General features: G+C 37.2%; 1 protein-coding gene and 1 long non-coding RNA gene across 2 annotated transcripts; both read left to right on the forward strand.

The window, feature by feature from the left end:
- Positions 1-3581: 3581 nt before the first annotated feature.
- Positions 3582-5074, forward strand: LOC133708261 (uncharacterized). Its single transcript, XM_062133723.1, has 4 exons — positions 3582-3677; positions 4052-4293; positions 4376-4758; positions 4963-5074. Exons 1-3 carry the CDS (start codon positions 3626-3628, stop codon positions 4586-4588), a joined length of 507 nt encoding a protein of 168 aa, XP_061989707.1. The 5' UTR covers positions 3582-3625; the 3' UTR covers positions 4589-4758; positions 4963-5074.
- Positions 5075-7105: 2031 nt separating this feature from the next.
- Positions 7106-7944, forward strand: LOC133708544 (uncharacterized). Its single transcript, XR_009845886.1, has 3 exons — positions 7106-7371; positions 7562-7659; positions 7749-7944. It is a non-coding gene; the product is annotated as an uncharacterized LOC133708544 (long non-coding RNA).
- Positions 7945-12663: the final 4719 nt, after the last annotated feature.

Raw genomic sequence — 12663 nt, forward strand, 5'->3', positions numbered from 1 at the left:
TTCGGAATTTTCTCCTATTTATAAAAATTTCCCCAAATTTCAATCGCTCATAACTTTCTCATACAAACTCCGATTTCCGCGTTCCACATGTCCACGGAAAAGTTACAAGTTGGATGCACTATTATCATTGATAATAATGCCTGGGATTGGTCTTGGATAGACATTCAATATTGAAGAGGTGCCTATTGTCCTTTTGTAATGATATGGAAACATTGTTTTTCGTCTTCCATCATACTTCTCTTTATTGCTCAATATTTTGGTTAAAATTCTGGATTCTGTTTATACATAAATATATGTGCATTTACCTTTATGATTGTCTATATAATTCAACTTAGAGGAGCTATGATAGATATTGACAACGAATGTGTCAAATTGCTGTGTTATTGTGGTTGTAATAAAGCATATACCAGGTAAAGGAGTTAGCATTTTCCTATAATAAAAACAATGGATGGCAAGATAAAATAATGCTTTTGTTGTGGTGATTGCCTTTCTGCCATTTCCAAACATGGTGCTACCATTTGTTTTTGGCTACAGATTTGCAGGTCAAAATATATACATATAACATGGACTTTGTTTCTATGGTCTTTTTTTGTTTTATTCTATTTTATATCATTTCTTTCAAATTGCTCTTTTTTTTGTTTTGCTTCCTTATTTTAACTAAGCAAAGCCTGAGTACTATACTACAATAAAGCATGATAAGACTTCCAAATAAGTCGATAGTTTGGTTGGTCCATACGCTGGTTGTTCCTACATATTCCTGTAGTTTATTTTGATGCAGCACATTGTATTTGTTTGTTATTTTACACTGCATATACTAATGCAATTATCTATCTACGATACGTAGTGTACTTGGAACATTTGCAAGACCACCAAGAAAGATGTAGCATTCTTTTGGGAGAAACCTGTAAGTATCTTTTCTATTTCATGTTCTGTTTGTCTGTGCTTCCTTTTGTCTGCTTCGATTTTCTATGCTTAAATGAATAATTAATTTGTTAATGAAAAATTTCTACACAAAATTGAAGTTTCCTAAACTAATGACGATGCAATATAAACATAATTTAGTTCCTACAGTAATGTTTGATTGAAGAAAGCAAACATGAAAAGTAGAATGAATATAAAAAAGAATCCAGAAGAATATTAAATCAAACTTATAACTAAATCCCTCCTCATAAGAATTTTGTTATGGCTTTGTGCAGTAAATTATTACTTATATCTCTATATGTTTGTGCTTGTGCGTCTATATATATATATATATATATAAATGAGTATTAAAATGGTTGGCCTTATTGATTACAATAGATAAAAACAACTTATCTATCTGGTTTGGTAAATAGTTTTTCAGATATATATATATATATATATATATATATATATATATATATATATATATATGTGTGTGTGTGTGTGTGTGTGTGTGTGTTTTGTTATTATTATGTGTGTGTGTGTGTGCGCGCGCGTGTTCTTATTATACACACACACATATATATATATATGTATTTTTTTTTATAGCAAGTAGGAAAGTAAACATCAGTTGGATTGATGTACAACAAACAGACTGGCATAGATATGAAGATGGAGTTGATAGATTTTTGGATTTCGCATTCGCCAATAGCATCGATAAGACAAGGATTTATTGTCCTTGTAAGCTATGTCGCAATCGCTATTTTCAGACTAGGGAGGAAGCGATAGCGAGGATATAAAGGTAGATGGATTTTGGGAAAAATATAGAATATGGGATAAACATGGTGAATCTAGGCCTGCGACTGCATACCAAGGTACTGGGGTTAACTCTAATGTGGCCATCAATGATGATATGTTTGGCATGATTAATGAGGCAATTGGGGCTCCCACTGCCAATTCTGGTTTAGGTGATGATTGTCCTATAGAAAGTGAAAATGTTGAGGGACCAAATGACGAATCTGCAAAATTTCTTAAATTGCTCCAAGATGCAGAGTGTCCTTTATATCCTGATTGCGAACAATTTACAAAACTGTCATTCATTAGAGTTATGATGGTGGTACTGATTTTGGTCGTTGTTTGGGTAAAGGAGTTAAAATACACCTTGATGATGTTTCTAGGGCACAAGCACATAAGTATGTGTTAATGAATTCAGATGCAGTGACACCATTTCGAAAGTAAGTCTTGATTTTACAAAGTAAGTCTTGATTTTACAAATAAATCTTTAATTAGTATATTTGAATCAATTCTGACTTCTCATTCTATTTAGCCAACATCTTCAATTACTTGCTGATCAGTGGCCGGCCTAACAGAAATAATCATTATATCCAAAAACTTCACAGTGAAACATTTCACAAATGGTTTAAAAATTATGTAAGTACAGCTAGTTATTTTATTACTTTACTATATCTATCATACAAGTTAAACTAAATTATGATTGTACATATACTTAGATTTACTATATCAATATTCTGTATAGGTCATGACAGAACGGCGAATTCGTAATAGGGTATTTTCTGACGAAATAAATGCTTTGGCTAGAGGCCCTCATGAAGATGGTTTGAGGTTTAAGGGATATTTTATCAATGGCTTTCGGTTTCGTACCAAAAGTAGAGATAAAAAAAAAATCCACTCAAAATTCTGGTATTATGATGGATGCCACTACAGGAGACAACAATCGTCAACCGATTGAGGAAAGGTTCTATGGGGTATTAACTGATGTGATTCAAATCCGCTATACCAATCACTTAAAGTTTGTCTTATTTAAGGGTGATTGGATTAATAATCGAATGGGCCTAAAAAAAGATGAGTTTAAATTCACACTGGTGAATTCTAATCATTTATTATACAAAGACAATGTAATAGAAGATGAGCCTTTTATTTTGGCAGAACAGGCAAGGCAGGTTTGTTATGTGCAAGACCCGTCGGATCCCAATTGGCATGTTGTTCTTCACATGACGGTTAGAGATTTGTTTGATATGTACTCAAAGGATTCTTCTCGTCGTTCAACAGTAGTACCTCAAGTTGAGTTGTATGCCCGTCAACAATTGGATGAAACTATATATCAGAATGATGAGGAGGTTAATTGGGTGAGGGAAGGAGTGGATGGAACAGAAGTGGATACAAATGACAACGACGTTGAAGTTGAAATGGGAGAATGAAATTTACCAATGTTTATTATGAACCATTATTTCAGTCTTAGTTTCTTTTTTTTTATTTTTTATAATATGGTAACAATATAGTTTTTATTTGGAGAAAGTTATTAAAGTAATTGGAAGTCAACTATTTATGACAAGTCAATTTTGAACTATAATTTTTTTCACGTATTTATTTGTTTATTTATTTTTACATCAATTCGTTCGTTTGCTCATGGATTAATTTGATAAATTACAATGTACTTCAATTTTTGTGGTATATAATGTTTCATTACAGATTTATGGCTCCTAAGTGAACTATAGCGCCTAAAAGAACAAAAGGTATGTCTATGGAGGAGTTGATTCCACCTTCTCCTGTGAGACCAAGAAAGGATCAGTTGCAAGCACGATCAGCTAAACGTGTGTCTGCTTTTAGTCAATATAAACGGCCTCGACCCAATACATCTCGAAATCAACAAGAAGCTCAATTGGTGACACCTACAATTGCTCAATCAGAGACACATCAGCATCATATGGCTGAAGCTAGTCCAGAGGAGCTTGTTACAACCCAATTACACGAGTCAGGTTGCTTCAACTTTTTTTTTTTGATGTGTTTTTCTTTTTCTTTACATTAGAACTAGCTATTAAATATTTTGCTGATTACCTGCAGTTTGGTGTTTGGACTATATTTTTCTATTTGCTTCATTGAATTCTGATTCCCTCACCTTGGATTTCACTTATAATGCTTATACCCTACTAATCTATGATTCCATTCTAATAAGTATAGAATCTTGTACTTGTACTGATCTCTATGGCATTGACTAAATATTCAATATTCACATGTGAACTTACTGGTTATGCTGATTTTGGTTTATATATCAGATTGTTACTAAAATGCTTTAGATGTCATGATTGAACTTCCTAAATTAATGTGTTTGTTTCCTATAATTATGGATCAGGTCAAATTAATGAAAGAGCTAAGAAAGGTAGGGGTGCTGCTTGTGGTATGCCTGAATGGGGAACTGGAAAAATAGCGCATATTGAATTTGATGCTAATTGGATGCCTATCAGTGAAAATGGGAAGGGGTTTAGTTCACAACTTGGAATCTTGGCCCGAGATGGACAGAAGGTTCCTCTAACCTTTACTTCTTGGACTGCCATACCAGATGATGTTTTGGATGACATTTGGAAAGATGTCAAGGTACAAAAAAACTCCTAATAACTGTTTTGAAATAATTTTTATATTTTATTTTGATTCATGATTAATACATAATTTTTATTAGGATAACACGGATGTTCCGGATGAATATAAATATCATTGCTTAAAGGTTGTTGGTAGTAGATGGAGGGATTGGAAGTGTCGAGTCAAGACACAATGGTATGATAAATATGAAACTGATGAGCAGCGATTAGCATTCACTCCTAATCAGGTTGTTGCAGACCAATGGAAAATATTAGTAAAGTATTGGGGTCTTCCACATGTACAAGTAAAGTGATCAACTGAAATTATTTAGTATTATTGAAGATCAGGAAATACAAGAGTTAAGTTTATGGTGTATCATTGCTTTTGTAGGAAATGTGTGAAACGAATAAATCTAGCCGTGCACAAGGAGGAGGTGTCCCTCATAGGACTGGTCGAAAATCGTTTGCTAGACTACGAAAAGAGGTATGTATAGCATTTCAATAATGGCACATATGATCAACATACGCTATCATTCGCAATATTTGAATTTGTTTAATTTCTCTTCCATATAGTAATGTGCAAGTAAGAAACGTTATTGCTTCTTTTTACTTATTTGTGTCACTTGTGAATCTAGATGTTAGCGTTCTCTGTTACACATTTGATGAATAAATTTCTTTTGTTGCTAAGATGATGGAGAATGGAGAGAAAACAGATCGTGTGAGCATGTTTGTCAAAACAAGAGCTATGAAAACAAGGAATGATGATGGTCAACCAATTGAAGTACATGATGAGGAGGCTATATATTGCCGTCATTGTGAGTAAAATATATTTAATTTTCATAATTATATCATGCATAGTATTAGAGGTCTATGAACTGTGTTTTGGTTGTATATATGTCGTTTGATGGTTAATTGGTTCAATCTACAACCACCTTCTTCCATTCTTTATCAAATTTTTTTTTTTGTTTTTTTTTTGTAATTCTTTGTTTTTAAGTTACGTGCTGTATGATGGGTTGAATTATATATAGTTGCATATTACTGATATTTTTTGTGTCGAGAATTTTGGCTTGGTTGTTTTGTTGGTCAGTTTGTTGTGTTGTTTTTAATTAAGCTTTGATCTCAGTGATTATAGTATTTAATCAAATTATATAATATATTTTAGGGGCCGTGACCACTTACCCAATTTTTGGCCAAAAATTGCCCATTTACTCCACCAAGAGTTTTTTAACCCCATTTACCCAATCTAACAGTGTTTGACAGTATTGCCTTCATTTTAATTAACAAATTACACTCATATCTCTCTCTCATCTCCCTCGTCGATTTCTCTCTCTCTCTTTCTCTAACCTCGTCTCAGGCTCTCTTTCTCTCTCTCTCTCTCTGAGCCACCACGCCCACCACTCCACCGTCGATGTCGGCCTCCACCGCCGCCGCTCTGTCCCACCGTCGGACCACCAGAGGATGACGCCATCTAACTCCACGATCCCAACCCCTCTGGGCTTCGCCGGTTTTGTTCGTCAGATGTCCGGGAAGCTCTCCACGCCGGAATCGGCTCTGGGCTTCGCCAGTTTTGTTCGTCAGATGTCCGGCAAGCTCCGAAGCTCCATGCCGGAATCGGGTCTGGGCTTCCCTTGCAGGTCTCGGACGACGTCCAAACTGTGGTCTATTGGGGGGTAATAGACAGATTATTGCCCCCCACTAATTTCTTAACTGTGGTTAATTAATCACTGAAATTAGAGTTTTGATAAGTCTTATGTTGTTTTGAGTTTATTAAAGTACAATAATCTGTCAATGATAGTTAAGTTAAGGGTTCTGACTTCGTATGAAGACATTATTTGGGGGCAGTAATGTGTCTACTGCCCCCCACTAAACCATTAAAACTTGCACCAGTTTTAAGGATTCACAGTGTATTGCACTTTATCACAAACAAATCAACAAGAGATGATTACTGTCTCCTAAGAAAGACATTATTGGGTGGCACTAATGTGTCTACTGCCCCCCAATAGACCATCAAACATTACACCGCTTCCTATGTTTCACAGATTATAGAAGTTATTCACACTCAAAACATCAGATAATGTCTAAAAACCCACATTATGAGGGTCAATATTCTGTCTACTGCCCCCCACTAGACTGACACAAACCACACAATTTTTTTTCATTTATCGACTACTGCAATTTAACACTACATTTACTTTGGAATAGCAGTTTTCAGTCCGTCAATAAATAAAGCAGTCATCATTGGCCCCCAATACAAAGTCTACTGGGGGGCACTAATGTTACAACTTTTATGGTTATGACTGCACAATAGCAGATAGCAGTTTTCAGTCCCAGATAGCAGTTTTCAGTCCGTCGTCGATTCCTTCAGAAGGTCAACCCAGGCCTCGCTGAGCTTCTCAGCGACGAGGACCGTCGGCTTGGCGTCGAGCCTGGCAGCGGAGAGCACGATGACGAGTATCGGCACGGCGATGGCGAGAGGAGGCGTCGTGGACGACCTGCTGGAGGGATGAAGGGAGGGAGAGAGAAATCTGACGTCGTCTGGAGAGAGAGAGAGAGAGAGAGGGGAGAGGGCAAAAAAGTCCCAAAAATAAATAAAAAGAAGAAAAAAAAGAATTAATTGGGTAAAGGGGAAATAATCCCTTAGAGTGTTTTGGGTAAACGGGGTTAAAAAACAGTTAGTGGAGCAAGTGGGCAAATTTTAAGCTAAAATTGGGTAAATGAGCATTTTCCCTATATTTTATAGAGTCAATTCAATGAATATTTGAGGGACATACCAGAAGATGAACAAGATGATACTTTTTGTGAAGAGGTATTTACTGCAGTGATGAGAGAAGATACATATGGGCGTGTTCGCATGTATGGAACATGTGTAACTCCATCTCAAGTGTTTGGTAACTCAAAAACTTCTGAGACTATTGAAAAGAAGACAATTGAGGAAATGGAAAAGAAATACCAAACAAAGCTAGATGATCTCAAAGAAAGCCATGAATCTCAATTGGGAGACATGAAATTAAAGTACGAAGATGTGTCGAATTGTCTCAATCTTTTGATGGCACATGTTGGTATCCAAGTAAACCAAAGTGGAAGTACAAGTGAACAGGTATAACATCTTTGTTGTGTTTTTATTATTACAAGTATTTGTTTATCTTCTTGGGGATACCTAGTGTATAGCTTTTGTTATTTTTTGTCTTTTACTTAAGTTTAAAATATTTCATCTCTGTACTTCAACGAAAAAAAAAGAATTTCATCTCTGTTGACTTTCATAAATACATGATTCCTCATGTCCATAGCAATTAAGGCGTACTATAGATGGCCATCATCAATTGGATTTGGAAGGGCAGCAGTAATTAGCCTCGTCTACAAACACAAATTCATTATGAACCGTAAGGTTGGAAGTAAACGAATACATCGCTACAACAAAAATAATCTGATTATTTCATTGAGTTTATTGATGAGTTCTCTTATTTTTATTTTCAGGTTGGAGAAATATCTAGGTTATTATGGTGAAAGTACAAGATGCTACTCTAAATTTTACAATTAGCATGCTACTCTAAACTCGATCATTTTATTTGGTATTTCAACTACATATGTACTAGCTATTGTATTCGCACAGTATTTGACTTTGTATGACTAGATATTTGTTATACAATTATTATATATATTTACTCTTTCACACTAATTGAACTGCAGTGAAATTGAAGTTTATTTTGGTTATAAACAATCAATTAAAATTCATAAACAAATCTATTATAAATCATTTATAAAATATTTGACACAAACTTCTTGCGACGGTAAAATTATAGTCAAGAGCGTCGCAAAAAATATCACCCAACCTAAATGCGACATAATGTACTGGTCACAAAAAATTGTCGCAAAATATTTAGACTTTTAATGACGGTACGTAAGCATCGCAGAATATCTTTTGCGACGAGTAATCGCGTGGCAAAAAAGTGTCGCAAAAGATTAATAAATTCGACACACTTTTTAACGATGCAAAGCCAAGCGTCACAACTCTGTCGCAAATAGTCTCTGGCGACGGTATCTACGTGTCGCAAAAAGAACCTAAGTAATTGCGACGCGTTTTTTAACGACGTTTTCTTTCCCGTCGCAAATATCTTTTTACGACGCTTTTTTAACTTTTTACGACGTTTTTCTAACGTCGCAAATAAACCTTGTTTTTGTAGTGCCACACCAATCATCATCCTCATAGCCAAGTCCTTCAAAATACACCAAGTTGGAAAAAGGGTTACCGAACAATGCAAATCATCCGTAGTTCGTCCAACAGACATAAGATTAACATTAAAGGAAGGAACACATAACACATCTCTCAAAACTACATTATTAATTGTAATCGATCCTTTCATGGTGATGTTTGCCTTAGCACCACTAGGCAAAGAAACGGATGGAAAAGATGTGTGCTTGCTGTTGGAAGTTATGAATAATTTAGAATTATGAGAGTTTTTATGATTTGAATAATTGTGACATAATGTAACTGTTATGGTGGTTACGGGAGTTACAGAATTTGAGTTGTCAAATACTTATGTCTATTGTAATTGCCTTAGTTATGGCAATGTCTAGTGTAGGCCTACATAAGTAGGCTAGTCTAGTTGAGTAGTGTGTAGAAGAGTATTTCGTAGAAGTATTGCAAGAGTAAATTCCTTTATCAGATATTTTGAGAGTCTCCTCCATATCTCTCTCTAAGAGCTCTGTACATGTCCTTGGACTTTACATCTCCCATATTGTGTGTCATGCATCATATCTCCCTACCCAAATTAATTTTTCTTATTTTATGCTTACGCTGTCATCCAACAAAGTGGTATCAAAGCGTCCAACAAAGTGGTATCAGAGTCGAAGGCTCGATCTTATGGTGTGTTGGCATTGGTTGTTGCGGTTATTGTTGCAAGGTGGTGGAAGAAATCTATGGTGTATGAAGTATTGCTGATGGGCATCGACATTGAAGGATGGGAAAAAAAGAAAAGAAAAGGGGAACAAACACAGAGTTGTGAGAGAGAAGAAGAAGAGAAATGAGAGGCAGAGAAAAAAGGTGGAAGAGAGAAAAATAGAAAGAGGAGATTTGAAAAAAAAGGGAGCAAACACAAAGTTGTGAGAGAGAAGAAGAAGAGAAATGAGAGGCAGAGAAGAGAAAAAAAAAAGGAGGAAGAGAGAAAAATAGAAAGAGGGGATTTGCAAAAAATAGAGAGAGAGAAAATGAGAGTGCAGATGAAAGAAGAGAGGAGAAAGTGTGAGAGAGGGAGTAAAGAGAAAAGGTGAGAAGAAAGTTGAAGAAGGATGAAAGATCAATATTGTGGTCTTTATGGAATGGTAAAAGTCTCTCAAAGAAGATGTAGGGTAAATGTCCCTAAGAGAATGTGTAGGGTAAAAGTTCCTGAGAGAAAGAAAGAAGGTTAGGGTTAAAGTCCCTGAATGAAGCAGCATTTGTTGCTTTGCAGTATCTACAGTTGGAGAAAGAAATCTATGTAGTAGATTTCAACTTTGATGAATTGATGGCGCTCAAGGAAAAAGTGACGGCGCTTACTGCAGAAAGAGATTCTCTCCGAGAACATGTTGACTACATGGAGTAATCACAGAAATGCAATTTGATATAGTTGAGTTGGGAATGAAGCAAGAAGAAAGAATTCGCAACAACCAGAATGCAGAAGAAAGTGTGGATCAAAGAATGAGTATCGATCCAACGGAGGAAATTGTCAACATACCGATGACTAAGGCTAGAAGTTGAAGAGTCGTCACCTTAATGTTAAAGTAATTCTAAATTAAGGGAGGATGTTGGAAGTTATGAATACTTTAGAATTATGAGAGTTTTTATGATTTGAATAATTGTGACATAATGTAACCGTTATGGTGGTTGCGGGAGTTACAGAATTTGAGTTGTCAACTTGTAATTGCCTTAGTTATAGCAATGTCTAGTGTAGGCCTATATAAGTAGGCTAGTCTAGTTCAATAGTGTGTAGAGGAGTATTTCGTAGAAGAATCGTAAGAGTGAATTCCTTTATCAGATATTTTGAGAGTCTCCTCCATATCTCTCTCTAGGAGCTCTGTACATGTCTTTGGACTGTACATCTCCCATATTGTGTGTCATGCATCATATCTCCCTACCAAATTAGTTTTTCTTATTTTACGCTTCCGCTGTTATCCAACACTTGCAACTAGTAAAAAAAATGCGGTGAATTAATTATATGGTAAGTTGCTCCACTATCAATTATCCATCGATTAGGATCTACCAATGACAAACCTGATGCAAACTCAGTAACAGAAGCGACGTTGGCTTGAGGAGTTGGAGGTTTGGGATTCAATGAGGCAATGACTTGAGTGTAGTGACCCTCAGTGAGATTAGGAAGCGTGGCCTGAAGTTCCTTGAAAGATGGAGTACAATCAACGTGCTTGGCAGAGGCATTGTTGCGATGCTGAGGTCTGTTGCCTTGTCGTTGATTGCGTTTGTAGAGCCGGTGACCAGGTGGATAACCATGTTTCTTGTGGCAAGTTTCCTCAGTATGAAATTTCTGGCAATAAGTGCACTAAATCGGAGGACAATTGCGAGAGTTGCTGCCTTGGTCACCTTGACTCATTGATTGTGGCCTGAGTACTGCCATGGCTGCCGCATTAGATGGAACAAGAGAGGCAGAGCCGAGTTCACGCTGTTTTTCTTCCTGAGTTACAGAAGCATAAGCATGTCTAACAGAAGGCAATGGATTCATTAATAAGATTTGACCACGAGTACCTGCATATGATTCATTCAACCCCATGAGGAATTGCATGAGTTTAGTGCGATCATTCTGAGCCCCACAGGTGCAATTCTCCGCAATATTGTATGAGGCGAGTTCATCCCAAAGTGCCTTCAGCTTGGTATAATAAGCAGTAACAGACATCTGCCTTTGTTCAATTCTATAGATATCTCGTTGAACCTGGAAGATGAGTGGAGCATTTCCCAAGGAAAATCGCTCCCTGAGATCTTCCCAGATCGCATAAGGAGTTGTGCAAAAAAGCACCGAATCAGCGAGGTCCGGTTTAAGAGAATTAAGGATCTAGGATAGGACCATGTCGTTGCAGCGTTGCCATCGAGCATGCTCTTCTGGCTTCTTATTGCAGAAGGCTCTTTGATCGTACCGGTGATGAATCCGGTCTTGTTCTTGGCACTCAAGGATATCCTCATAGTGCGGCACCATGAATTATAATTGTCACCAGTCAACTTCTTTGATATAAGAAGCAAAGCAGGATGATCAGAATGCTGAAGAAATAGGGGATTGGCAATCTCATCAATAGAGGAAGTGCTGCCACTAGTTGCAAGGGAAAGGACCTCGTCTTCAAGAGTCATTGGAAAAGGAGGAATGATGGTGCTGCTGGTGCAGCAAAACTAGCAGTATTCGTAAACCACCAGCACCACAACCCATTTGCACCAATACTAGCAGCACCACAACCCTGCACTGCGTAACTATCGTCCCCATTGGCTACCAGTACTCCTAAACCACTAGCCTGAATAGGCAAACCAGTCGAACTTTGCATCTTGCTGCTAGAAACCGTACCAGCCGGAAGGCCTCCCCCACCACTGTAACGACCAGCGATTAACCCCTTAATCATAGTCCTTCCAACCAAGACCAGATCATCACTATCCCAACCCTCAAGAGGATAATGTGGTACAACATAAACGCCACCATCCCAACCCATCAAAGAGAACCTCGGAACCCAGGCCGCACTGGCCAAAGTTCCAACCCTAGTCCATCCTGGATCAGAAAAAGTGAGAACTGCAGCCAAGAAGGATAAAGCCAAAGCCTCTCCATGCCAGAGATAGCCAATGTGCATATTCATTCCCACCACCCTCACTAGAGCCCAAAGAAGAAGCCAAGGCCTCATCTCAGAGCGAAGAAAACCCTAAGGCCCCGTTTGGATGGCAGGAAATCATGATATTGAATGAGAATTAATTTTATTTTCCATCTAGAGGTGCAGTTTTTTTTTAATCAATCCATCAATGATTGCAATACTCAATCCAGAATGGCCATTACATACCCCTCCGCTACCATTCAAAGATAGACAAGAGGTTGTGGAGGTAACACACGGTACATAGTACTAGACCACTCATTAGACAACCAGTGCTCACTTATGAAAGCAAGCCTATTACTGTGATAACCTAGGACGTAGTAATAGACCGAGTAAAACTATACTCATTAGTGCTCGAAAGAAAACTAACAAGCATAGGTTCCTAATACAAGGAATTATTTTAATTTAGACAAAACTAAAACATAGTAAAGGCCTAGGGCAATAACCCTAGCCCAAAATAGCAGGCCCAACAGCATCCAAAAGAAAAGTCCAACTCCAGAGCCCATCAAGCTGGTCCGGCCCCAGCCCATCCATCCTCAACGACATGTCGTTTGCCACAATC

Source organism: Rosa rugosa, chromosome 5, assembly GCF_958449725.1.
Source record: "Rosa rugosa chromosome 5, drRosRugo1.1, whole genome shotgun sequence".
Taxonomy (NCBI): Eukaryota; Viridiplantae; Streptophyta; class Magnoliopsida; order Rosales; family Rosaceae; genus Rosa; species Rosa rugosa.

Coding starts and splice junctions, on each gene's coding strand:
- LOC133708261 (XM_062133723.1), top strand. CDS start 3,626: ATGGCTGAAGCTAGTCCAGAGGAGCTTGTTACAACCCAATTACACGAG. Junction 3,678..4,051: donor AACCCAATTACACGAGTCAG/GTTGCTTCAACT, acceptor ATTATGGATCAG/GTCAAATTAATGAAAGAGCT. Junction 4,294..4,375: donor ACATTTGGAAAGATGTCAAG/GTACAAAAAAAC, acceptor AATTTTTATTAG/GATAACACGGATGTTCCGGA.